At 43.9% G+C, this 27,759-nt stretch overlaps 1 protein-coding gene across 1 annotated transcript; it reads left to right on the top strand.

The window, feature by feature from the left end:
• Positions 1-26,293, top strand: LAP3 (leucine aminopeptidase 3). Its single transcript, XM_024213886.3, has 13 exons — positions 1-196; positions 1,246-1,361; positions 1,720-1,774; positions 3,306-3,411; positions 7,585-7,744; positions 9,565-9,729; positions 10,503-10,661; positions 13,476-13,600; positions 16,224-16,312; positions 18,440-18,542; positions 22,246-22,325; positions 23,054-23,166; positions 25,178-26,293. The coding sequence occupies exons 1-13, from the start codon at positions 65-67 to the stop codon at positions 25,371-25,373; spliced, it is 1,599 nt and encodes a 532-aa protein (XP_024069654.2). The 5' UTR covers positions 1-64; the 3' UTR covers positions 25,374-26,293.
• Positions 26,294-27,759: the final 1,466 nt, after the last annotated feature.

Here is a 27,759-nt window from a genome sequence, read left to right as displayed (position 1 = left end):
GCTCCCTCCTTCCTTCCCTCCCTGCCTGCAGCGGCCGGGGACGCGCGCTGCCGCCGGGCTGGTCATGCTGCTGCTGCCGCCGCTGAGGAGGCTCGTTCGCCGCAGCCTCGGCAGGGCTCCCCCTTTCTCCTGCTGCTGGCCCCACCAGGGGCCTTCCCCCGCCCCGCGGGGCTACAGCAGCAGCGCGGGGCGCAAGGTAAAGGGTGCGGGGCTGGGGGCCGTGCATGGAGCGGAGCGACTGGCTGCAGACAGGCGCTGTCCCGGCCACGCGTGTCTGTGTCCGAGGGTGGAAATGCCAGCGGCAGGGCGGACACCCGAGGGGCGGGGCTCGGACAGGGGTGGGTAGGGGAGACGGTAGCTGGGTTGTCCCCGACAGTCGCCCTTGGCTGTGAAGACTGGCCCGGCTGCCCGTTAAGTGTCATTATCCCCCGGCTTTTCCCGGACCTCTTCACTCGCTGGTTCAGCTGCTGCCCCGCACTCACACGCTCCCCCCCCCCCCCCCCGCACGTGCGCTGGGGTGGTTGCATGGAAGTCCTTGCGAGGGCTGTCGTGCTTAGAGTTAAACCTCTGGCTTTGTGGGATTGGGGCCAGAGTCAGCACCTGGGACGTCCTGAAGTTCTAGAAATATTTGTTAGCTGATCTTCGACCGGCTGCCAATGCAGAGCCCTCCTGCACGTGATTTCCTCTTGTTTGGTGGTTTTGTTTCCTTCTCAGTGCATCTGATAATGTCCTTGACCCTGACTCAGTCGCAAACAATGTAACTTTTTCCTTTTTTCAAGATGTGCCTGTTCAGAGATAATGTTAATTAACAAACAAAATAGCCTGTATTTTAAATCTGTGTCTGGAAACTTCATTTTTATACATAATGAACCAGATTTTTAAAGGTATTGAGGGTGCCAAAATTCAGGTAGGTGCTTAGTGGGATTTTATAAAGCACCTGCCAATCTGTATCCCTACTTACCTAAATACCTTTAAAAAGCAGCACAATGATCTGAAGCATGGCATTATTCATATTATATCTCTTTTTTTCTCCTGTTTAAAGAATGTTACTTTTGGTCTTGGCTTGTATCCTGATTTATCTAATCATGACTTTATACTTTAGACTCTAGATTATTTAATAAACTGAGTTCACTAAACCTATTTCATACAGTATTATGGTTATGTTCAGAAACATTTATCAAATCTCAATATGTATTATTTAGAAAAATAGTATATTGCATTAGTGTACTTTTTGTTTTTTTAAAGGGCCTTGTCTTAGGAGTCTATGCAAAAGAAAAAGAAGAGGCGGTTCCTCAGTTTACTAATGCTGGAGAGACTTTTGATAGACTTATATCTGGAAAGCTGACAGAGTTATTGTCTATGTAAGTGTTTAGATCAGTTTCTTATATTTTTTAAGATATTGTAAACACAGAAAATACATCTTTATTGATTGTTCTAGTTTGCAGCCATACCACCTCATGCACTGACATTCATATCTATCTACTGACTTAACCCAATTCTGTTTAGCCAGAATCAGATAAGGGGACCTCTAATGAAAAAACAGTGCAGCAGGAAGTGGTGATGGTGATTCTGTAGGTGGTATGTTTCCCTTTGAATCTGTTCTTAGCCAGTGTCCCTGTGTGAAGTTAAGGGATATTGCATGATTGGAGAATAAAATTATTACCACAAAAATCAGGATCTCTGTTTTAAAAGAGCTCATGGCACTTTTTTGTGTTCTAGATCTGGGCCTCCTTTGAAGAAAGGCAAAACACGCCTATTTCATGGCTTGCATCAGGTCTGAATCTTAAATTTTTGCAAGTATAACGACGAGTGGGTGGCTTGAATTTGAGTCTTGGCATTATTCCTTCTTATAAGCTTATTCTGGGTGCAGCATATTATTATGTTATGTTATATGTTATACTCTCTCATTAAATACTGTGGTGTTTGGATTTAATGTGTTGCTATACTGTGGTTTTTCTAAGATTTCAAAAAAATACTTTTAGTAGTTTTTGCCTTCTCTATCTAAGTTCCTTTACAAGGGCCCAATCCAGCCCACAGAGTCAGTGGAAAGACTCTCATGGATTTCATTGAAGATTAGATCAGGTCCCAAAATCCCAATTCTGTAGCATGCGGCACTGCCATTAAAGTAAGTAGGGATTCCTTGCATGAAAAGGCTGCAGAATTGGACCCTACGCAATTCTCTCCCAAGAGCATGAAAAAGTGATTTAAAAAAAAAAAGACCGTTCAAATCACTGTTGGCTGTAGCCGGGCTGGAAAGCTTGCACTAGCTGCAGTCTCTTGTGAGCTGGATGTTGCGCGGTGCAGCAGTTTGAAAACTGATTATTATAAACTGTATCAGAGGGGTATCTGTGTTAGTCTGTATCCACAAAAACAACAAGGAGTCCGGTGACACCTTAAAGACGAACAGATTTATTTGGGCATAAGCTTTCGTGGATCTGAAGAAGTGGTTTTTTACCCACGAAAGCTTATGCCCAAATAAATCTGTTCGTCTTTAAGGTGTCACCGGACTCCTCGTTGTTATAAACTGAAAGAGCATAGTTTTTGTAATAGAAGTGTGAGGAGACCTCAAGTTGAATGTTCTCTTAACTTTATCCTGCTCAGGAGGAGTGGGGATCCCTCCACCTCTATATCTTTATGGATGGAGACACATTTTAAATAATTTTTCAGTGCATAGCAGCACTAGAAAGAGCTCTCAGCAGTGGTAAGGTGCAGAAAGACAGTTTGCCCTTTTGAGACCTTTTTCTCCTTTCTCTCTGTAGTGCTCAAGAGGTAGGGGTATGTGTGCAGAGTATCAGTTAGCCAGTGGCCTGCTGCCCTTGAGTTGTGGAGCAGCCACAATGGTAAATACCCTTGCTCAGGATGGAGGCATCCTGCCATGCCGTGTAGACTAATAGGTGGGGACAGGCTGAAAAGTGCACGGACCTTGTCATGTTATACTGAACATAAAGCCCTAACCAATAAGAACAGTCCTATTACTTAGATTGCTTTTTGAGGCAGACACCAACTTCTCAGTGTGTGTGTGTACAGGGCGTAGCACAATGGGACCCTGACTGGGTCCTCTAGGCACCACAATAATACACATAAATGTTAACAATTAGATAACAGTGAAGTTGTCCATCTGTTTATGCAAGATTACTGAGAGGTAGAGACGAGATCACTATCATAATATGCTAACGATAATGGATGTATTTTCATGTTATATTTGCCTTCATTTAAAAAGAATGCTCTTTATCATTGATATTAACCTTCCATCATGGCAATCAGAGTGAAGAAATTAAATCTGTTTGTGTGTTGGTTTTGCACAGGATTTTCCAAGTGTTGTAGTTGTCGGCTTGGGTAAGAAGGCTGCTGGAGTAAATGATCAAGAAAACTGGAATGAGGACAAAGAAAATATTCGGACAGCTGTTGCAGGTTAACTTGTTTTCATTTAATATTTGTTCCTGTTGCAAGTATTTGATCTATTGAAGCCCTGCTGTAATGTGATACATTCCATTTTTGGTGAAGCACATGAGCTTAAATCAAACAGGCCATAACACATTTTGTTTTAAAGCATAAGACCTAATGCATGGCTTGGAAAATTCACTCACTGCTGACAAGTGGGAAGGTTTCCCTGGTGAGAAAAGGGCCTAGGTCTTTAATTTTTTGCAGAATATATATTTTCCATGTTTTTAAACAAAACCCAACCCTCCCCTCCTCCCAACCCCCAAACTATAGCCTTATGGTTGTGCAGATAACCTTCCAAATATGAATCAATGCAGAGTAGTCTTCCTAAGACTAGAGTTGTTTGTCTGCAGAATCTGCTTCTCATAGCTTTCCCAAGTAGCATGAAATTGAAAAGACCCGTGTCACTTTCGCTTCACCATGTGAGGATCAGTGAAATTGACAAGATTATAACCATGCTCAGTGTGCCCCTAATCTGTGCACATATGACAACCTTAAATATTTCCTGTTGTTGCTTAGGTGGTAATTAAGACTTTGATATCCTTTACAATATAACATGATATATTATGTGTTTCATTATCAGAGAATCGTAGGACTGGAAGGGACCTCAAGAGGTCATGTAGTCCAGTCCCCTGCATTGATGGCAGGACTAGGTATTAACTAGACCATTCCTGACAGGTGTTTGTCTAACCTGCTCTTAAATATCTCCTGTAACGGAGATTCCACAACCTCCCTAGGAAAATTTATTCCCACACTTAACTACCCTGACAATTTTTCCGAATGTCTGACCTAAACCGTCCTTGATGCAATTTAAGCTTATTGCTTCTTGTCCTTTCCTCAGAGGTTAAGGAGAACAATTTTTCTCCCTCCTCCTTGTAAATACCTTTTATGTACTTGTTATCATGGCCCCCTTCAGTCTTCTCTTCTCCAAACTAAGCAAACCCAATTTTTTCAATCTTTCCTCATAAGTCATGTTTTCTAGACCTTTAATCATTTTTGTTGCTCTTCTCTGGACTTTCTCCAATTTGTCCACATCTTTCCTGAGGTGTGGCACCCAGAACTGGACACAATACTCCAGTTGAGGCCTAGTGAGCGCAGAGTAGAGTGGAAGAATTACTTCTTGTGTCGTGCTTACAACACTTTTGCTAACAAATCACAAAATATTGGCTTTTTTTGCAACAGTGTTACACGGTTGACTCATATTTAGCTTATGGTCCACTATGACCCCCAGATTCCTTTCTGCAGTACTCCTTCCTAGGCAGTCATTTCCCATTTTGTATGTGTGCAACTGGTTGTTCCTTCCTAAGTGGAGTACTTTGCATTTGTCCTTATTGAATTTCATCCTATTTTCTTCAGACCATTTCTCCAGTTTGTCCAGATCATTTTGAATTTTAATCCTATTCTCCAAAGTACTTGCAACCCCTCCCAGCTTGGTATCATCCACAAACTTTATAAGTGCACTCTCTATACCATTCTTCAAATCATTGATGAAGATATTGAAGAAGAACCAGATCCAGAACTGATTCCTGCAGGACTCCACTTGATATGTCCTTTCAGTTTGACTGTGAACCACTGATAACTACTCTCTGGGAACGGTTTTCCAACCAGTTATGCACCCACCTTATAGTAGCTCCATCTAGGTTGTATTTCCCTAATTTGTTTATGAGACGCTCATGTGAGATAGCCTTATTAAATTCAAGATAAACCACATCTATTGCTTCCCCCATCCACAAGGCTTGTTACTGTGTCAGAGAAGGATATTAGGTTGGTTTGACACAATTTGTTCTTTACAAATCCGTGCTGACTCTTACTTATCACCTTATTATCTTCTAGGTATTTGCAAATTGATTGCTTGATTATTTGCTCCATTATCTTTCGGGGTACTGAAGTTAAGCTGACTTAAGTTCCCTGTAAGCTGCGAGGCCGCGTGGCCACGCAGCAGCCTATTTAGTGCCGCACAGGTGCTCAGGGAACCCACCTGGGGACCTACTGAGGGAGGGGCGCCCTTCTCCCAGCCCCAACCTAGCCCGGCCCCCAACCATGGCTGAGGAGGGGCAGTGCAGCACAGCCCAGACCCAGCCAGGGCGGCCCAGCCCGGACCTGTCACGGGGCGCCCCTCCCTGAACCCAGCCCTGGCCTAGACCTGCAGGGGTTAGGGGAGGGGCATCTATCCTGCGGCCCCAGTCTCGGAGCTGCTGCAGCGGGGAGAGGCTGCTGCAGAGAGAGAGAGGTGGGGAGAGTCCTCTCTCCCCGCCATAGCCCCAAAGCACCCTCCTGCACCCCAAACCCCTCATCCCTGGCCCCACCCCAGAGCCCGCACTGCCAGCTGGAGCCCTCACACCCCTGCACCCCAACCTTCTGCCCCATTCCTGAGCCCCCTCCCACACTCCGAACCCCTTGGCCCTAGCCCTACCACATGAATTTTGTTATGTGCACTGATATGAAGGTGATGTGTCATACATCACCTCCATTTTGGTGCACATAACAAAATTCATTCCACACATGGGTGGGAAAAATTAGAGGGAACACTGAAGCTGACTGGTCTGTAATTCCCCGGGTTGTCCTTATTTCCCTTTTTATAGATTGTCACTATATTTGCCCTTTTCCCCCATCAGTTGGGGGCTGAAGAAAGTTCCTTGTGAATTTGTGAAGTCTGTCTCTCGGCATCAGTGAAATCATGCTGTGTGAGCATTGGGCATATTTATGTGGTGTCTCATAATTTGGTATAACCTTGCTTTCTAGCATTTTAATTGAGAGGGATATCGCATTTAACCTTAGTCCTTGTCGCAGGGTGGCTGGCCCCGGTAAATGAAGTAGGTCCAGCACCCCTGTACCAGAACTGGCCAATTAAGTGGGTTGGACAGCACCTGGAGGCTGTAAAAGACCAGGGAGACCCAGACAGGAAGAGATCCAGTGAGTTGGAGAGACCTGGTGAATCAGAGCTGCCTATGTGGGAGTCAGGGGTAGCTGAGAGTTGCCAAAAATTGTATGTTTGGGACCTGGGAGAAAGCTGAAGGCAAAAGAAAAGAAAGACAGATTTGCTGACTGATGTCCCCAAGCCAGAGAGTGAGGGCTGAAGGCAGGAGGAGCAGCAGGAAGGAGAGTTGTTTGCTGGCTGTAACCCAGAGCCAAGGGCCAAAGAGAGCTGAAGGCAGGCAAGCAATGGAGGAGCTTACCCGCTGACATCTGCAGGGCTGGAGAGCTGGTCCCAGAGGAATCATGGGAGGGCCAAGCAGAGTGAAAGATGCTCCCCTGGCAAGGATGTTCCCAAGCGGAGAGACTGGCAGGGGTTCCTGCTGGGAAGAGCAGGGTTGCACTCCACTTGAAAGGGCTGGGGTGGCTGTTCTGGTACAAGGCTGGCGTGGACTGACCGAGAGTCTGGGCGTGGATGAAGATGCCAGGGTGGTATGTAGGATGTCATGGGATAAGACAACAGGTGATCTTAATGACTACACTGGGGTGAGAAACGGGCTTGGGTTTTGGGGCCTGTGTTTTGGACTATGTATGTTATGCTGCTGTAATAAACCAGCACCAAGAGGGGGTAGTAGACAAAGCTGGAGTGGAGTTACTGGGGATGCTGAAAGAGGGAAACTGAGGCAGATGTGTCTGTCATGCCCCAACCTGCAGCAGGAGGGTGCTTCCAGGCAGGGCTGCGATATGGGAGTCCCTCTTAAACAAATGTTTTGTTTATGGAATACGTTCAGATTTTCTGCTGTGCATAAATGCACCTTTTGAATCACAAGGCTGTTGTGACTTTAAAAAACTAACTGCTATTTAAGTTATACTAGCAACACACTGTATTACAACTTCATTTCTGATGGCTACAGGCTTTGGTCAGCTGAAGTACTCTAAAGTTGTGTAGTTTTAAGAACTTTAGTTTTGTCTTTCAACCCTTGCTGAATTGCTTATTTGATAAGTTATATTCAGAGTTCAGAGTTGCATGATGAATACCAATACTCTGCTTTTTAAAAATTGCTGCTATAGGCTTTGCTCTATTGAATATTTTTTTCAGCTGGTTTATGCCAGAATCTACCAGGTGTCAATAGAACTGGGTTCTTTCCTTGAAAAGTTATATTAATTACCTCAGGAATCCATTTTGCTGCTGCAGCTGGTACTCACGTATTGATGTATTGTATTTTCCAGTTGGATGCAGACAAGTTCAGGACCTGGAGGTCCCTTGTGTTGAAGTAGACCCCTGTGGAGATGCTCAGTCTGCTGCAGAAGGAGCTGTTCTTGGGCTATATGAATACAATGAACTTAAGCAAAAAAAGAAACCCGTAGTTACTGCTCAGCTACATGGAAGGTGATGGCAAACTAAAGTTTTACTTGTGAAACATTTGGATACCTAGAGTATGTATCACTCCTTTTCCCCCCACCTCCCTTTTTGTTGGTATTGCATAAAATATTTTAGCAGCAGAGACATCTTTACAGCATTTGCTTTGCATGTCTAATTGCCATTGCTAGTGTGTCATGTTGTTTGTTTTTCCTCTCATAAGTGCTTCCCTGCAGCAGAGAAGGGTCTGGGATTAAGAAAGAAGGGGCAAAAACAACTCTGTCTGTTTTATGATGTGTACAGTGCTTTTAATGGTACTAGGCCCAAAAACTCAGAAGTGCAGGAGTTCTCTCTCTCTCTCTAAATGAACAAACCCTTCTAAGACATGAGAAATGCTATAGCAGATCACACCAGAGGTCCACTTTATACCTTGTCTCTAGCAGTGGCCAGTACCAGGTATGTCAGAAGAAATTGCAAGAAACCCCCAGTGAACAATTATAATACTGGATCCATGGGGAAGACACTTCCTAACCTTTGTCACTTAGAGGTTGGTTTGTGCCCTGAAGTGCATGGATTTATATCTCCTCTGTTTATTTTGTTGTTCAGAAATGCCTGATTCTTTTTTGAGTTCTGATAAACTCTTGAACCCCAGCATGTCTTACATAGATCACTAGATACACTGTGATAGGCAATGTATTTTTTTATGCAACAAGAAAAATGACACACGCTCCTTTTGGATTCTGAATGGCATTGGCCTCTCCTTGGGAGATGAGACAAATAACAGAACTTCTCTCAGTAATATAGCACTTTCTCAGAAAAGTTCAATGGCTTCTTTTATATCCCCTCCCCTACCAGCCTCCGACATCTTCCCTGTTGCTAGGAAGTGAATCTTGGATATGCACGGGACAGTTCCTTCCTTGAAAGAGGGAAGCTGCATCTTGCCAAGTAGTAGTCTAGGTAAATCTCTCAACCTAATCCTATACTGATAAGCCTCAGTGCCACACTCATCCCTTTCCCAGGGCAACAGATACCTTGAGAGTCACTCAGGATTACTGGTCTTTATGAAACAACTAACTTCTCAAGTATAACTGTGGCTTTGTGACTAAGGCACTGGAGTGGGATTAAGAAGAGTTGGGTTCAATTCCAGCTCTGCCACAGACTTCCCCTGTTCAACTCTGAGCCAATCACTTATTTTCTTGGTGTCTCAGGTCCCCATCTGTAAAATGGGGCAATAATACTTCCCTTCCTCATAGTAGTGTTGCGAGCTCCTTGATAGTACAGCATGCATAGGATTTAGGGATATCCCTCTATGAACACCTTACTGTGATTGTTGACAATTCATTGACCAGAACTATGCTTTGAAACGGGGATCCCACTATCCAAGCTCCACCTTTATCAATTAATAATCATAATTTTAGCAAGATTCAAAAATGGATTGGACAGGTATGTGGAGAATAAGAATGTCCAGAGTTGTTGTTGTTACTGTAAACACACATTTTGGAAGGGATATTCAACCTCATGCTTCAGGGCTTAAGCCAGTCTCTAACTATTACGAGACCTAATGTGGGTGCAGAGAGTATACCATATCTTCTACTGCAGGGTTCATGCACCTTCCTCTGAAACATCTAGTGCTGACCATTGCCATAGACAGGTACTGGACTAGGTTAGGTGGACTTCAGGTCTAACCCAGTATGGCAGTTCCCATGTTCCTATAATAATAGAGGTAATGTAACGTTCCTTCTCACCTCCCCTTAGTGGGGCAGCTTTCTTTTCAAAATATAGACAACAATTGAATACTGACAATCTTATTTTTGCAAGGGTTCAATTATAATTATGTGGTGTTTGTTTAGTGATGGCAAGGAAGCCTGGCAAAAAGGTGTCATGTTTGCTGAGGGTCAAAACCTGGCTCGCTATTTGATGGAGGCCCCGGCTAATTATATAACACCAATGAAATTTGCTGAAGTTATTGAACAGAAACTCAGAAGTGTTCATAGCAATGTGAAGGTCCATATAAGGTAAGTTCAATTTAAATCATTCCTTCTCTGTAAGTTGTAATTGATTAAGATGCAGCATGTAAAATGTTCCTGGCGTTTGTAATGAACTTGCTCATTTTTACCCTTTTGCCGTTCACAATGACAAATGCAAGGAAAGTATTTGTGTAACAGTCTGTAAACTTTAAATAACTAAAAGCTTTGTTGGTGCCCAGAAATAGCAAGTTATTCTCAGTATCAAGAGCAGGACTTCCGGTCGCTACAGTAGGCGGAGAGAGACTGCTGGGACAAAAATAAAGAAACACGACGAATATGTTAATTACTTTTGTAATATGACAAGCCTTCTAAAAAACTACAGAAGAGGAAGCCTGACAGTCTTTTCGTATTACTTCCCAGTGAATATGCAATCTGTCATTTAGGAAAAATAGAATTGCTTGCAGACATGTTTAAAACTCTTAAGAATTATGATCTTTTTTAAACATAATTCTATATTTGTAAGTTCAACTTTCATGATAAAGAGATTGCACTACAGTACTTGTATGAGGTGAATTGAAAAATACAATTTTTTTGTTTTTTACAGTGCAAATATTTGTAATCAAAAATAAATATAAAGAGAGCACTGTACACTTTGTATTCGGTGTTGTAACTGAAATTAATACATTTGAAAATTCAGTAAACATCCAAATATATTTAAAATAAATGGTATTGTATTGTTGAACAGCGCAATTAATCGCACAATTAATTTTTTCTAGTCTCTTTTTGTAATGGACCTTATTAAAATCTTTTTTTTATTATAGGTCAAAAGCATGGATAGAAGAACAACAGATGGGAGCATTCTTGAGTGTAGCTAAGGGCTCAGATGAGCCTCCAGTCTTCTTGGAGATTCACTATTCAGGCAGTGCTAATGCAAATGACTCTCCGTTAGTGTTTGTTGGAAAAGGAGTTACCTTTGATAGGTATGTTTGCTAATATTTTTATGACTGAAACAAAAACTATAATCCAATTGTGGAGGAATTGAGGTGCTTATAAAAAAAAGTGGGTACTGCAAAAATATTTGCCATTGTGCCACTCACTCTTTTTTCTAAAAAAACAGCCAGATTAGCTAACACTTTACCGATCTATTGTTTGTAAAATGTGCCGTTAAATTGCAGAGGAGAGGGAGAAATTGGGAGCAAGTATGCCAACAAATTTGAGATTATCAAAGAAAATTTACTAATAAGCATCTTGGTATTTCCATTGAAAAATCAACAATATTTGAAACAACCCCACTTACTATTTACAGTTAGATATTCTGTTGCAAATGACTAGAAGAAAACATCCTCCAGTCAGAACAGCTTGCTTTAACAAAATTTGGGAAAATACCAAGAAGAGTTTGGCAATTTCTTTTATTTTATTCACGGAGAAAATAATCCATTATTGCCCACTTCTGTTTAGTGATGCTGATAAATAGCATTTCAGAGGAAATTCATGAAACGAGAACTAGTAATTGGTATGTAAAATTATATGAAAAACACAACACAATAAAATTGTGCAGGTTGTGCAAAACTTTAATTCACTGAAGATCTCAAACCCCTAGCAGAATATATGGAGACCTAAATACAGTATTGCAGATAAATGCATTTAAAACAGGGTCTTTGAAAACCTGTCCCTTTTTCACTTCCCTGCCAAGCTCAGAGATGGGGATCCTGTGTTTCCCTTGTACAAGTTGGCCACTACTATGCGTGCTTGGCTTTATCAACTGTTTCAAGGGAAATGAAAAATCCTCAACTTATGGTTTGTCGGGAGAATGAGAAAGGAATGGATTTTAAATGCTGTTGTTCTAAAACATATTTAATGGTAATTTCAAGGCTTTGTATGTGCCAATGTTGTTGTCTTGGTCTGAGATTTTAATGAGAAGTTTTTAAAAATTTGTTTGCAAAAAGCTTTGCAGCTCACCTTTTAAAGTAACTTTGAGAAGCATATTCCAATCAAAAAATCGAAATGTTACTTCAGAAGGTCAGATACACTGGCTGTGCTGTGGATCAACCGGTCCAGAGGAAAATTTAGCCTCCAGTGCAAGAGCAAAATGAAAACCAAACATGCCTGTGGCCTGGTGTGTGTGCAGCTGCTCAGGAGGAAAAAGGAATGCTCGCTTACATGAGCTCTGCACCTCCTGTGCAGCACTGTGCCCATCTTTTAACCATCTGTCTCCCCCTGGAGGCCAAGGAAGCGACTGCAACCCCCAGGTGTGGGGCTGGGCAGGTGAAGAGAAACTGATGAGTCCCAATATCAATAGTAATTTTGTTTTATATATGTTTACTACACATCAGAGTAAGTGGGTGAGTTGGGACTCTCCCATCCTTACTGCTGGTGTGGGGGCCTCCGCCACCCCCCATCATTCTGGAGAGACAAAGGGGTCTCCTGATCCAAGTGAAGAGGCTCCCTGCTTTTTACCCTCCCCTTTCTCCTCAGTAACCTTGGTGGTGGTGGGCAGAAGGGAAGGTAGGGTTCTTTGGCTCAGATGGACTAGTTTTGGAACTCTGCCATGGAGATAAAGGGATTATAGTGTCAGAAATTAGTTAACATTTATTCTCTGAGCTGTTGATCTCAGCCAGGCACAAATGAATTCTTGCCAGTGTCCCTCTAATATTATATATATGAAGAGATGCTTTTATCATTCCTGTGAATCTGTTATATGTGGTAGACTCTACCACTCTCCCTGGGAACACAGCAGGGTTGAGTGTATTGACATTACAAACTCAGAGCAGCAGAGTTACGAACTGACTGGTCAACCACACACCTGATTTGGAACCAGAAGTATGCAATCAGGTAGCTGCAGAGACCAAAAAAAAAAAAGCAAATACAGTACAGTACTGTGTTAAATGTAAACTACCTAAAAATAAAGGGAAAGTTAAAAACAAAAATTGACAAGGTAAGGAAACTGTTTCTGTGCTTGTTCCATTTAAATTAAGATGGTTAAAAGCAGCATTTTTTCTTCTCCATGGTAAAGTTTCAAAGCTGTATTAAGTCAATGTTTAATTGTAAACTTTGGGAAGAACAATCTTAACGTTTTGTTCAGAGTTACAAACATTTCAGAATTCCGAACAACCTCCATTCCTGAGGCATTCGTAACTCTGAGGTTCTACTGTAGCTTGTTGCTTCCAAAGGGGAGATCGAGCCTTAGTGGGCCAACAGCAGATGTAGAACAGACTTGTGGGTTTGTTTTTGTTTTGTTTTGTTTTTTGGCCTGGTTACAGCTCTAAATGAGGTATATGCTTCTTAGAGTCTACAGTCACTGAAGCATCTGCTTTGTTTCTGTAGCGTGTTTGGCAGAGTGAAAATAGTTGGTTTTTTTTCCTTCCTACAGAATTTCCCCTCAAAACTCTCACCTGGAAGACCTAACTACTGACTAATTTATTAATCTACTGCACTTTATTTAAACTGATTTACTAGGGCTATCACTTTCCCTTATTTTAAATCCTTTTGATTTATCTTTGTTTTCCTAAATATAATTCAGTGTGTTTACCTTGTTACATTTTAGCATGTTGCAGATTATCTCAGAGATGTTTTATTGTGTCAGATTAAATTGATATGAGGAGATTGGTTTTAGTAAAATTAGATATACTGCTTTTTAGAATACTAGGAAATTAAAAAACAATAATAAACTATTGATATTATTGTCATAAACATACAGATGGACAAAATAGTTATTTTAAAGCATGTGGTGTGAGGTTTCTGTGTGCTGAATGAGATTTTTCTAGAATGTCTATTCTTGATCTGTGCATCCCCAGTGGTGGCATTTCACTTAAGCCTTCTTCAGGTATGGATGCAATGAGAGCAGATATGGGAGGAGCAGCAACTGTGTGTTCAGCCATTGTGACAGCAGCAACACTAAATCTACCTCTTAATATAATTGGTAAGTTGGGGGCAAAGGGGAGAACATCAGAAAATATGATTTAAAATGTTACATTAGGGCAAAACTATTTTAATTTCAGTAATGGAAATGGCTGCTCAGAATTTTCATGGACACTTACCAGGCTAATCACATCACCTACTTGCTTTCATAACAATGTAAAAAATCCCAATATTTTACTCACCATCAAAAATTGCCTACCCTGGGTGAGAAGAATTTTGTAAGACTGAATTAAAACTTTTTTACGAGGGGAATGCATGACTCATAGAACTGGGTGGAGACTTTTGTCTCTGTCTCATTGGAGCTGCATGTCTAAAACACCTGTGCATCAATCTGAGCACTACTTGTTTGGTGTTTGAGACCTACAGATTAAGGAAATTAACAGTTAGTCTTAATACATTGTTACAAAGAAACAGAATAGGGTATATCTAGTAATATAAACTATTGGAGAATCTCTTATGTTGGGTGGTGTCTCATAAATGGTCTGGATGAAAACCGATAGTTCTGACACCCACACTGGGGTTGATCCTGTGAGGTGCTTATCCATTGATGTCTTAAAGGAGTTGGGAGCATTTGGGACCTGCAGGAGATGCCTGACTCCCATGGGATACTCCTGATGACTAGTGTTGATTTACAGATAATTACACTTTCTTTGTTGAAAAAAAGAGGACTCGTCTACCATAATAGAGACCATTTAATGTAGAAATGTTCATCAAAGAAGGTCTCAAGATCATAGACTGGCATGTTGCATCCCCAAAAGGATGGAAAATCTAACTTAAAATATATGCTGTCAAAAAGAATGGCCTTTTTACAGTATATTAGGGTACATCTATACTTACCCGCTGGTTCGGCAGCAAGCAATCGATCTTCTGGGATCGATTGATCGCGTCTTGTCTAGACGCGATCAATCGATCCCGGAAGTGCTCGCCGTCGACGTCGGTAATCCTGCTCCGCGAGAGGAGTAGGCGGAGTCGACGGGGGAGCCTGCCTGCCGCTTGTGGACCCGCGGTAAGTACCTTTAAGTTCGAACTAAGATACTTCGACTTCAGCTACATTATTCACGTAGCTGAAGTTGCGTATCTTAGTTCGAACTGGGGGCTTAGTGTGGACCAGCCCTTAGTATATGAGTAAAACTGATGAAAAAAATGTTAGTGTCTCCAAGGTATATATTGTTGAAGTACTGGTGGCTGACTATGTAAATCACAAAAATGCCATTTTGGGGCAGCAATATTGAGTTTATACATCGTTAATAAGGTAAACCCTAGTATGGAACAAAAGCACCCAGTGTTGAGGGGAGAGAGGATATGAATCTGATGTGCAAAGTACCGATGTATGACTAAACATATGTTGTCTGCTAACTGCTCACAAATCCAGTATTGGGAATAGAACTTGCAGTCTTTGGTTCCAGAAAAACTAGCTCCTGGCTGTTGAGGTAAAGGAGCAATTCCATTAGTTCAGCTAGTATTAATAAATACTTGGTCCAGGGAGCACTTGCAGATGGTCTGTGGAGAGCTGTAAGGCCACGTGTTGCTAACTCTCCTTTTGTTTCCAACTGCTCTTACAAATGCCCTGGCCCTTCATTGCAAAGATACCTGCAAAAGCAGCTGGAAATGAGGAGGAGCCAGCCTACTTGCCTCCCCTAGTAGCTATTGCTGCAGAACAGGAAGAAAGGAAATAGGAGCCACTCTTAAGGATGGAGATGTGGATAGCTAAATCACTTTTTAATATTTTCCCATGTAAGCAGTGGTTGTAGTTGCCACAGCATGTTGTGCAGCTGTGAATAAATGAGTTGATTCACACAATGGCAAAAGTGGATGTCCAGGAGGAGGTTGACACAACTAACAAGCTTGAGAAACCCCAACTTCATGGGAATTAAAGATGTTTGTTCTGAAAACAACTTCATGTCAGCCCAGCATTATCCTCTTTAGTGTGCTCTGTCCAGAAGGCAAGATCATGGGCTTCTCCTTGTGTGTGGCTGGTGGACTGCCATGTTCCTTATCACTATAGCCACAGATGGAACCATAGCATTGACTTGGGCTCTTTACCATTTTCCCCAGCTGCCCTTATGTCAGTGCTGTATAATGGTTCCCCTGGATCTCTTTCTTTTGACATTGTAAAATGTTTGTTTGGAATGAGAAGCTCTTGAAATTCCCCAGAGAGCTTTAGAATTCCAGAAATAAACAGCCCTTTATAAGGATATGAAATATGCATATAGTGCCACATGTTGTAAGGTGCAACTTATTGAGAGGGAGCCTCACCATTGAGATGAGAAGCTCACAACTCTTTTTTCAAGACCATGTGCCTGATTCTGACCCCACTTGATGTAAATCAGGTGTCACACATGGTGTAAAAATAGCATAGGTTAGGGAATGCAGCATGTTAAAGATAAAAGTGCAGACTTAATTGTGTAATGCTGAAATGTAATGGAGAAATTTGGATCGTGTCATTCTTCAGTCAGGAAATTTCAGGTGCAAATCTAGAAATTGTATGTACATTCCAGACAAGAATGCTATCCTTCTGTTACAAATGATTTTAGTGTAAAGAGTTGTCTTTTAAGTAATTTTTCTGTAACTACTGAATTTAGAAACCCATGATACATTGCAGTAATTCTTTCTTTTCCCTTCAGGTTTGGCACCTCTCTGTGAAAATATGCCCAGCAGTAGGGCAAACAAGCCTGGAGATGTTGTTCGGGCCAAGAATGGGAAAACAATCCAGGTATGTGTGTGTTAAGTTGGTTTTAGACACATTCATTAATCAATCAAGTTTTACTGTTTCAACTTCTGTTATAAGTAGTGCACAAAGACTATTTTTAAAAACAAATGTATTTCTCATACTGTGTAAATTCACTGATTTAACTAAAATTGCTAACAGAGCATTCTTTCAGTTTTGGGGGGGTTTTTTGTATTTGCAAAAACATTATAAATTACTAGGGAAAAGTAAAAAGCTCAGTCACTTACATTTTCCAGTATCTGCTGTATCCGTAGAGGAGGCTGTTATAGTGTTTATAAAGCCAGAGTTAAAGAGAGTCTTCAAACAGTATGCAAAGCGGTAGTTGCTTTTGGTACATTTTCAAGGCCCTCTTCCAGGCACCTCTTTTGTAAAACACGAGAGCGTTACTCTTCTGCTGATATAACCAAGGCGTTGACCCTACAAACTGCTCCACGTATGTGGAACTCGGATGTCGCAAGGTCCACTCACTGCACATGGTGTCTCCTCCTGGTGGCACTGGGGGTTAGCTCTTGTCAGGCACTGCCCTCCTCTGGCGGTGTCTCTCCCCATCGTCTCTTTCACCCTGTGGCCCTTCTCGCTCCCAGAGCTGCTGCTTCCTGTTCATGGCTTGGCCATCTGGCCAGGTCACTAAGGTCTTCCCCTTCTGGGGAATTCAAAGTCCTTCCAGACCAGCTGTATGGCTGGCATCTCCAACACCGTGTCACTTCCCAGTGGCTGGTAGGGGAACCCAGGCCCGCCCTCAATACTGGTTTCTAACCCAGGGACCCTATAACAAGTAGCCAAGGTCTGTACAGTCCTACCCCTTGCTGCTGTTTTTCTGGACGTCTTCCTACTTTTCTGGCTTCTCCCTCTCTCTCTGGGTTTGCCAGCCCAAGCTTCTTCCTCCCAGGGAGTGACTGTAGACTGCTTCCTGTTCCTGTCCAGCTGAGCTCATTTCCAGTTATTGGCCTATTCCTTGTCTCCTCCTTCAGGTGTGGTCTGGGCAGTTAATTGGCCTGCCTAGCCATTTCAACCCCTCCAGGCCTTGTATGGGGTGAGCATCACATAACACCAGGTCTCTCCATAGGCACAGGGTCTGCTGTGCAAAGCAGCTTGCAGAATCAGGGCCTAAAATACATATTTTGTGTTTAATCTGCAATACATAACCATTCCCCATTTGGTTAAATTCTTAACACATGCCTTAATGCTATAGACTGTTGTTTCCCTGTAGGAATTGATGGACAAATCAATATTTCTCCTTCCAGAATTTCTGTGTAATTCTGTTACCCCCATTCATGACTTTGACATTAGGAACCTTTCTGTTCCTTGAGGTTTCACCAAGCTATATGCATGACTATCGAGTTCTAAACCACTGTGCTTCTCAGGAGCCTCATCACCCTCTGCCAGAGCCAGAGGCTCAGGAAAGCACCACAAGGGTTATCATGCTAAGTTCACTATAATTCACCCCCTCAAACAGGAGGGGCTGCAGGGGCCATATATTTTTGGAGGGAGGAGCCCTCGAGACCCAAAGGAAACAGATCTCTGAATCTACAGATGTCGGAGCCATTTACAGGGATATTTCCTGTCTCTGTGCTACTCTACAGTTCCTTTTCCCTCCTGGCAATATAGTTCCAGTAGGATCTTTATTTCCACTGACTAGGTCCCCTTGCAGCTGCTAGATAATAGCCATTGGATTTCCATGGGCTTTGCAGGGGACAGCAGCCAATCTTCTGCTGTACCCTCCTGCGCTGCTCTATGCTGCTGACACCTACGAGCCCTGGCATGGGAGGCCTGGCAGCAGTGCTGTGAGGTTCCCTGATTTATATTAAAAATAAGCTTTTTGTGAATGCTTGACAACTCCATCTTGGGTTGATTTTAGTGTCCTGTTCTAGTTCACTTACCTAAGATCACTTTGAAAAATAATTGATCATCAAAATAGTTTTTGTTTTGTATTTATATTAGAAAATAAATTTCAACTTCTTGCAGTTATTACACAAGCTGTAATGCACAGATCACTTTCAGCCTGATAGCCAAAAACCCAGCTGGTCTCTTTAAAAAGAATTTTTAAGAAGCAAATGAAGTAAAGGGGAACTTTTGAGTAGATGACTTTCCCCCCCTCTCTTGTATCTACAGGTTGATAACACAGATGCAGAGGGAAGGTTGCTATTAGCTGATGCTCTCTGTTATGCCCACAATTTTAATGCACGGGCCATTGTGAATGCTGCGACACTAACAGGTAACTAATTTCCTTTTCCTGCTTCATGTTGCAAAACAGTTTCTCATAATGAAAAACTAACTCCTTAAACACATTTCTTAGGAGTTTTATTAATAAATGAGAACTTTGTGTATTTTGTCCGCCTTGTTTATGCATGAGGGTTGTAGTTTTATTTTTAAAAATATTAAAAAATAAAATGTAACTTTTCTGTTCACATACATCACAGTAAAGCAGTTGTCATAAAAAAATAGGAAATCTTTTGTTTACAAACAGTATTTCATTGGGTTAAAATGCATATGTGAAACCAAAGAATTCTTTATGTATATGTCTAATAATGCCTTAAATTACATTTGTTTAATCACTTATGCTAACATATATCAGCGGAGGGCAAACTACAGCCCGCAGGCCAGATCCAGCCTGTCGGGGCTTTAAATCCGGCCCGCCGGATTGCCAGTCCCGTGGCGCAGCAGAGCTAAGGCAGGGTCCCTGCCTGCCCTGGGCCTGCAACGCTCCTGGAAGTGGCCGGCACCGTGTCCCTGCGGCCCTTGGGCCGGGGGTGGGGGGGGTGGCGGGGCAGAGGGCTCTGTGCGCTGCCCTCGCCTGCAGGCACCACCCCCCGCAGCTCCCATTGGCTGGGAATGGGGAACCGTGGCCAATGGGAAGTTCGGGGGTGATACCCACAGGCAAGGGCAGCGCATGGCAGAGCCACCTGCCCCGTCCCACCCCCAGGAGTCACTGATGGACATGCCATTTCTGGGAGCGGTGCGGGGCCAGGGCAGACAGGGAGCTTGCCTTGGCCCCGCTGTGCGCTGCTGCCACTCCAGAGCCTCTCGAGGTAAGTGGCATGGGGCCGGACCCTGCACCCAAGCCCCCTGCTGCACCCCAACCCCTTGCCCTGAGCCCTCTCCTGCACCCCAACCCCTGCCGTGCCCTGCATCCCTCCTGCACCCCAACCCCTGCCTTGAGCCCCCTGCCACACATCCCCGCACCCCAACCTCCTGCCCTGAGTCTCCTCCCGTACTCCACGCACCTCTCCTGCACCCCAACCTCCTGCCCTGAGCCCCCGCCGCACCCCGCACCCTTCCTGCACCTTGAGCCCCTCCTGCACACCGCACCCCCTCCCACACCCTGTACTCCCTCCCACACCCCTGCCCCAGCCCTACATTCATGGCCCTGCATACAATTTCCCCATCCAGATGTGGCCCTCGGGTCAAAAAGTTTGCCCACCCCTGATATATACTCATGTATATGCCAGATTCTGCAGCCAAAGAGGAAGCTGATTCCAGGATTACTGGCTTATACAAAAGTAACTTCCCCTTGAGCTACTTGACAGCCCAGAGGAGGAGAAGGTAGTTGCCACCACCATGATAGTGCTGATTCTGCCTGGGGTATCTAGGTGTCAGGGAGACGAAGAGGAGCCAAAGCTCTGCATGCTTCTGGTCTGTGCAGGTCTCCTGCAGAGCATTCAGTTTTGGTATGCTCTGTTGTTAAAATGGGCCTCCTCATTATTGCCTGGGCACCCAGAGTATGTCTACACTGCAGTTAGAAATCCGTGACTGCCCAGTGTCAGCTTGCTCAAGCTCACGGGGCTTGGGCTGTGGGGCTGTTTAATTGCGGTGTAGAAATTCAGGCTCGGGCTGCAGCCTGAGATAGCTCTGGGGTCCTTCCACCTCGCAGGATCCTGGAGCCCTGGCCCAAATGTCTACACCACAATTAAACAGCCCCACAGTCCGAGCCCCGTGAGCTGGCACAGGGCAGTCATGGGTATCTAACTGCAGTGTAGACATACCCTACGTGTCCTAAGAAGGGTCAGCATCAAGAAGTAGCTCTGTGGCACCAGTTATACTACTGTGTAAGCCCTTTGTCTTATACATGGGTCAATATCTTGGTAGGGTATTTTCCCTTTAATTGGATTGGCATGTTGACTTGTATTCACTCTGTTTTAGACAATGATGCAAGCTTCAGTTTTCGTGGGTTTTTAAGCTGAAAAATTTAGATTACAAACACTGCAAGGGAATTTCGAACTCCTGTTTCACCTGAATACTTATAAGAATTCTGTGATGGGGTGGACTAGGCCCAGAGCCCCCCTGCTGGAGCCCTCAGGGTCCTGCCACACTGATCCCAGGAAAGGCGCAGTAGAGAAGTCCTCCAAGCAGCCTAGAGTTACTGCAGGGGAATCAACTAATCAGAGAGGCTGCAGGAAGCAGCCAGTCAGGGTCCAGAGGGCCATATAAAAGAAGCTGCAGAGCCAGAGATAATCAGTTCCTTGCAGGAGCTATAGGAGTGCAGCTGGTGCTCCTGGCTGGCCAGAGGGAACTGCAGCACCATGGACAGCTCAGTGCTCACAGGGACTAGGAGTGAAGAGAGAGCTCCTGGCTGATTGCTGGGCCTGAATTTAGATGAACCCTGAGGTAAGGCTGAAGCTTTGACAAAGGCTGGGGCCTAGGGAAGTGGTCCATGTAACTGAAAGCAGTATAGTTAAAGGGACACTGCAACACATGGCTGGTATTCTTAGGGTCTCTGGTCTGGAACCCAGATTAGTGGGCAGGCCTGGGACCCTCTCTACCCCTCATAGGCCACTGGGAAACTGGTTTACAATTGGACAGCGAGAAACCCCCAGAAGGGGAACTGAACTACTTAGTGGCCCAGCTGAAGAGCTGGGGCCAGAGTAGACCAAGAAGGTGAAACCATTGCCTCCAGGGAGGAAGCTATTTAAAGATCGCAGACGCACCTGACTGGAAGGAGCGCTCATGAGAGGTGGGTGCCACGCCGTTACAAATGCTATAAGAAAATATTATTTTGGGCTTCAGTTACCTGACAGTGTGCCTTTAATGTGCCCCAAATGGTAACTACAGAGCTGAAGGACAAGGAACTTCTAAAACTGGCTGTATAAAAAGTCCATATTAAGGTTATTGGCCAGACCACCCCTTTCTGTGGTAAAATCCATGGCAGGCCAGTTATAAAGGGAAGTAAGTATGCAAGTTTCCTCCCAGATTGTTGTGTGAACTATGGAACAGGTGTTAGATGATTTCTTGTGCCTAGGGATCTATAGGAGATTAGGGCCATCTACCACTGTATTTTGGGCAGCTTGCCTGCTAAACCCAGGGTTGTGAGTTCAATCCTTGAGGGGGCCATTTAGGGATCTGGGGCAAAAATCTGTCTGGGAATTGGTCCTGCCGGTTGGACTAGATGATCTCCTGAGGTCCCTTCCAACCCTGATATTCTATGATTCTATTGTCACTCATTCTATCTGTACTATTAGGGTTTAGCCAGCTGATGACTAGTTCCTCCTGAAAGGGGAATTCCTGTTGCTAAAAAGACCTGGATTGTGCTTCCATTCTTGCCTGATGATCATGGTACAGGGGACATAGTATGTGTCAACCTGCCCCCTTCCATCCAGACAACCTTCCACAGGGTCCTGGGCAAGGGGGGATGCTGTTGTGGAGGTACCTGCCCCTCCCTTTCCATGTGAGAGGGATGACATTTGTCTCCATCTGGGTAGACCAGAGGGCACAATTGGGCCCATTACTGATTACATACTAATTAACAAAGGAGCAGGTTTTCAATAATACTTTTTCAAATAAATGCAAGAGTACCAAGACTCCACTGGGGATAAGGACAGGAAATCATCTTTAAAAATACAATTGGAAGGTAGAATGCAAAAGAAATGTTCTGCTCCATCTCCAAGAGCAAGAGGTATAATTTACAGGGTGGTATTTTACAGGTGCCATGGATGTAGCATTAGGATCTGCTGCGACTGGAGTTTTTACCAGTTCACCTTGGCTTTGGACTCACCTTTATGAGGTAGGCCATACGATGGATTTTTTTTTTTTTTTTAATGTTAGGTGTATATGTTCCTGAAGGTCTCTTTTATATAAGTGAGATGACAGATATTGTATTGCATTTTAAAATACAGCGGTTTGGGGAGGAGCGGTTATTTTTTTTAACGTATTTAATTGAGAAGCATAAGTTGTATGAGTGTGTGAATTGTTGGCTTATTGATACACTTCTTGGGTAGTTTACAGTGCACTGGTAGTATGCACCTGAGTCTCAAGGATACACACCCTCCTATGGCTTATTGCTTAATTATAAGCTCTAGGTCTACTGGTTTCCAGTAACTTGTGTTAAAAGGCGAATTGGTCTTGATTAGGTGTCATTCATTAAATTCTTTAAAATGCCCAATATATAGTTAAACTATAATTCCTGAGGGAATTCTCCAGAGGAAGTGATTTATGAAAAATCTGCATTACCAGTAGAAAAATGAGTCTTGCAGAAAATTGGCTCTTTTTTTCTCATAAACAGAGGGCAAAATTTAAAGCATCCAAAATTGAGTTTCATCTTTTATTTTTCTAGCATTTTTTTTTCTTCAGATGCCGGAAGTTACCTTGTGGTACTAATTTCAAAGTGGTTTCATAACTACCTAGTCCACCCAGAGCTACGATTACAATATACATTACAGTACTTGCACAGTCAATCTAAACAAAAAATACCACATCAATATGTCCCAAGTATAACAGTTGTTTCTTCTGCAGGCCAGTATTTTGACAGGAGACCGTGTTTGGAGAATGCCTCTCTTTGAACATTACACAAAACAAGTTACCGATTGTCCACTTGCAGACCTCAGTAATGTTGGAAAATATAGCAGGTACATTATTTAACTGAAATGCAGCAACCCTTGTCTTGACTGATATACCCGTTTATCATCATGTTATTGCTTTAGAAATAGCCAGCATTTCCGTGGTTACTGGAATGCTTTGAACTTGCACTAACATGCACTAGTACAGTTAGATTTTAAAACAGGAGTTGGGATTTCAGTATTTTTACTTTTAAAAATTGCTAAAATATAGAGCCAAATCTTGATTTGTCAATTTAGGATCAGATGGTGACAACAGCTCTTGTTCAGGGGGAGAGCACACAATGAACCTCCCCAGCCCCACTCTGTGTCCTGCCCAAGAGTATGTAACAGTCCCATCCTTGCACACCGTGAAACATGAAGAGTTCGCCCTTTGTGTACCTAGGGGCATGTTTCTCTGCAAAGGGGGTGAGAGTGGGCCAGCTTCACCAAAGAAAAGAAGCTCTACCATCCTAAAATGATGCAACCAGCATATCTGGAAGCTGGGGAACAGAACACCAGTACTATCACCGCACATGTCTGGGAGAGGGGTAATATTATGTTTAAACAACTGCAGGGCTCTGTAATTCTACCAAACATTGAGTATTACTGTGTTCTTCAAGTGTGTGTTAGTGTGGATCCCCTGTAGAGGTACATGTGCCTCATGTCACAAAATAAGTCTTTTGAATACTGGGGGCCATGCATGCATCTTGTGCTGCCTCATGCTCTTGTCTGAGTGCATAAAGGGCAGCCACAACTCTCCATCAGTTTTCTCAAGGACCTCCTGAATACTCACCCACCTGTCAGCCAGCTTCTGCACGGAATCTCAACATTATTCTCCAGAAGCTCATGGAGCATCCTCTTGAGCTGCTGTCTGATTGCTTGGTACATCATCTTACCCTCAGGTTGCTGTTACCTCAGAAGAAAATGCTAATGAGCTCCAAGCTCTCAGGGCTGGACCTCCTTACACCTTCTTTCACAGGGACACAGTTATGCTGAGACTGCACCCTGAGTTCATCCCTGAAGTGGTCTCAGAATTTCACCTAAATCAATCAATCAATTTACCAGTCTTGTTCCTGAAACCACACTCAACACAGGGAGAAAAGTTACATACTCCAGATGTTTCGAAACAGGAGCAAGTCTTTTAGATAGGCCCACAAAGAGGTGGAGAGACAATGTGACCCATCAAAATACCAGAACATTTTGTCACAAGAGAACCTCTAAGTGGACAAAAGCAATATATTTCCACCTGCCATCAGATAACTGGCAAGCCTTTCCCTGCAAACACCAAGACACACACAGGCAGTGTTGTCAGCTTGGTTCAGAAGCATGCTAGTATCTGAGATCTACAACGTAGCAACCCACTGACTTTTGTTAAATATTATGTCCTTAACATGGCTGCCAGGTCTGATGCCAAGTTCAGCAGAGCAGTGCTTCTGTCATTTGAAGCTGAGACTCTTCATTTCCACCATCCTGAGGCGATACTGCTTGCCACTCCACACTGATGCATACTTGAAGAAGGAAGAATGGTTTCTTACCCTGTGGTTCTTTTGAGATGTTGTAGTGCAGCATGGATCTGCCCTGCCCTCAGTCCCCACTTTTTGAAGTCCTCAGCTTTTAATTGCGAGAGAACTGAGGGAGAGTTCCAGCTGCTTCACCCTTTATGCCCTTGTATGCAAGCATTAGATGGCACAGGGTGCATCTACAGCTATGCAGAAGCTTTCAATCTCATGCACATGAGGTGCATGCACACCTTCAGTTAGGGTGACCAGATAGCAAGTGTGAAAAATTAGGACGGTTTGGGGAGTAATAGGAGCCCATATTAAAAAAAAAAAAAAAAAAGTCCCAAATATCTGGACTGTCCCTATAAAATCAGGACATCTGGTCACCCTACCTTCAGTGGATCCACACTAATTAAAACATATTGAAGAACCCCAGTTGCTGGAGAGTAGCTAACTATTCAGTGTGCATTTTATTGTTGACTTAGAGTTGTTGACGTTTTTAAAAATCAACTTTTTTTCTCTTCTCCCTCCTCCCGCAACAGAGCTGGAGGCGCATGCACAGCTGCTGCCTTCCTGAAAGAATTTGTGACTGTGGCTAACTGGGCTCATTTAGATATTGCTGGTGTGATGTCAAATAAAGATGAGGTTCCTTATCTTCGAAAAGGCATGGCAGGACGACCCACACGAACATTAGTAGAGTTTGCTACACGCTTGAGCCAAGACAAGGAAAGTGTCTAGTAAAATGTTAATTCTGTAATCTTCCGCTCTGCCTTAAATCTGTCTACTTCAATTAATCTTAAAATTTATTTTAAAACAAGTTAATGGCCTATGGCATATGTACACTCTAATAAAATGCCAAATGTGGAAGTACATCTACAATCCAGGAATACTTCCCATAATCTATAAAAAGATATGATGAAAGACAAATGCATTTTATAAACAGTTCTTACTGAGTAAGAATATCCCATAGATGAGGTTCCCTCTTCCCATTTTATGCTGTTGAAGGTGAGAAGTTCTGTTTGAACTATTTTTAGACACTTAATACTGAAAAAAATGATCATTGTAAACATCTGGACTTGTGTTCAGATGTATAAGTAGTAGTGATCTGTGTAATGGTCACAAACAATAAATCTACCTTTTTAGTTGCTTTACCAAGTTCTTTTGTCTAAACAGTATAATGTAGCCTCCACTATAAAACCATTAATCTGGAATCATGGCCCTTCTTCTGTGTTTTGGATATACCATACATGGAAGAATAACTCTTGATAGGGTTTATTGACAGAAATTTTGTCAGAACAACATAAGGGAGAAGCTAGAGGTACTGTTACCATCTGTTTAATCGGCTAATCCATGGTAGTGCTTTATTAGGTATTGGGAGACTCCATTGATAGAGGTATCTTAAACTAGACAAAGAACCTGAAAATAAGCTGTAAGGAACCTTCCTATGTTGGCAGGGAGATGGATTGTCTTGCCAATTGCTATATGAGATGCCAATTTATTGAGCATAATTAAAGGAAATTAAACAATTTCCTGCAGTTGTTTATAATTCCTCTCAAAAAGCTTGGAATAAAAATTTGTCTCCCTGGTTGTTTTGCTTTTTTCATTGTGCTTGCATTGATTTTTCTCTTGTGCTTTCAATAAAGCTGAAATTAACATGACTGTTTTTTATTTGGGTAACTTCCTTGGTTGTGTAATACCATAGTTAATGGTACTCTCAATCTCAGCACAGTTTAGGGGAGGGATTGTTAAAGAAAAACTTTTTCTTGGAGGGTATGTCAGTAAGAGGGACAGTTTTTCTAATGTGCAGTATGTCAGTGTATTTAAACAGAGGAGTTTACAGAGACTAAAACTACTCATTTTTTTTACTGATCAGTCTACACCATCACGTGACACCAGATGAAGGATTCTGTTTTAACTTCTGAAATCTGACCCCTCACCTGTAAATTTCCCAACTGCAGTTCAGTCAGGACATAGTTGTGGCTGGCTAATTGTTTAGAGCAGGCCTGCACAACTCGTAAAGCGGCGAGGGCCATATTACGCCAAAGAAAACAGCTGAGGGCCAAAACCTCCCCAAGCGCCGCCAACCCCCCCCCCCAGTGCCCCTCAGACCCCCCGAAACACAACCCCCCCCCAGCGCCGCCCGCCTGCCCCCCCCGTCACACACCCCCCCCAGCCCCCCCCCCCCCCCCCCCCCCCCCCCCAGCACCGCCCACCCGCCCCGCGGAAACAAACCGTCCTTCCCCAGCGCCGCCCCACCGAAACAGCAGTATTGAACCTCGGTAATTTGTTATAGCGGGCCCTTAAGGTAGTATAATTAAGGTAAAAGAAAAATGTCTTTTTGCTGGAAGTAGAATAAGATCTTCCCCCCACTTTGTAATCAATTGCCCTCTTGAATGAATGAGGTGTGAATCAGGAAGGTGTGGAAGGCAGGCACCTCCAAACAGCTGCAACCCTTGGAGAGGGCAGGGCCGGCTCTAGGATTTTTGCCGCCCCAAGCAAAAAAATTTTTGGCTGCCCCCCCCTTTTTTTTTGTGCCCCTCTGCCCCGCCCCCACTCCAACTCCACCCCTTCCCCAAATCCCCAGCCCTGCCTCCTCCCCCGGCGTGCTGCATTTCCCCCCCCATTGCTTCCTGAGGGCCCCCCGCGACCTCCCACCCTAGCTCACCTCTGCTGTGCCTGCTCCCCCGGGCGTGCCGCCGCTCCACTTCTCCCCCCTCCCTCTCGGGAGGGAGGGAGGGAGGGCGGAGTAGCAGAGCGTTCAGGGGAGCAGGCGGAGCAGAGGTGAGCTAGGGTGGGGGGGGGCGCAGGAACTAACGGGGGGGGTAGAGGAACCGCTCCCCACTCCAGCTCACCTCCGCTCCACCACCGAGCGCCCGCTGCTCGACTTCTCCTCCCTCCCAGCCTTGCTGCGCGAAATAGCAGTTTCACGTGTGGCAAGCCTGGGAGGGAGGGGGGAGAAGCGGAGCGGCGGCGGTGCGTTCAGGGGAGCATGTGGAGGCGGAGCAGAGGTGAGCTGGGGTGGCAAACTGGGCCGACGAGGGCACTTTTTCCCCATGCCCTGGAGTCGGCACCTATAACGGCGAGCACCAGAATGCTGCCCCTAGAAATGTGCCGCCCCAAGCAC

Source organism: Terrapene carolina, unplaced genomic scaffold, assembly GCF_002925995.2.
Source record: "Terrapene carolina triunguis isolate 2854851 unplaced genomic scaffold, T_m_triunguis-2.0 Scaffold66, whole genome shotgun sequence".
Taxonomy (NCBI): Eukaryota; Metazoa; Chordata; order Testudines; family Emydidae; genus Terrapene; species Terrapene triunguis.
Note: the sequence above shows the minus strand (reverse complement) of the source record. Positions and strands in the feature narration are given on the sequence as shown.

Bases quoted from the DNA above. Each gene is read 5' to 3' on its own strand.
- LAP3 (XM_024213886.3), top strand. From the start codon at position 65: ATGCTGCTGCTGCCGCCGCTGAGGAGGCTCGTTCGCCGCAGCCTCGGC. The intron at 3,412-7,584 runs GTTAACTTGTTT...TGTATTTTCCAG, and splicing joins TATTCGGACAGCTGTTGCAG to TTGGATGCAGACAAGTTCAG. The intron at 16,313-18,439 runs GTATGTGTGTGT...TTGTATCTACAG, and splicing joins AGAATGGGAAAACAATCCAG to GTTGATAACACAGATGCAGA.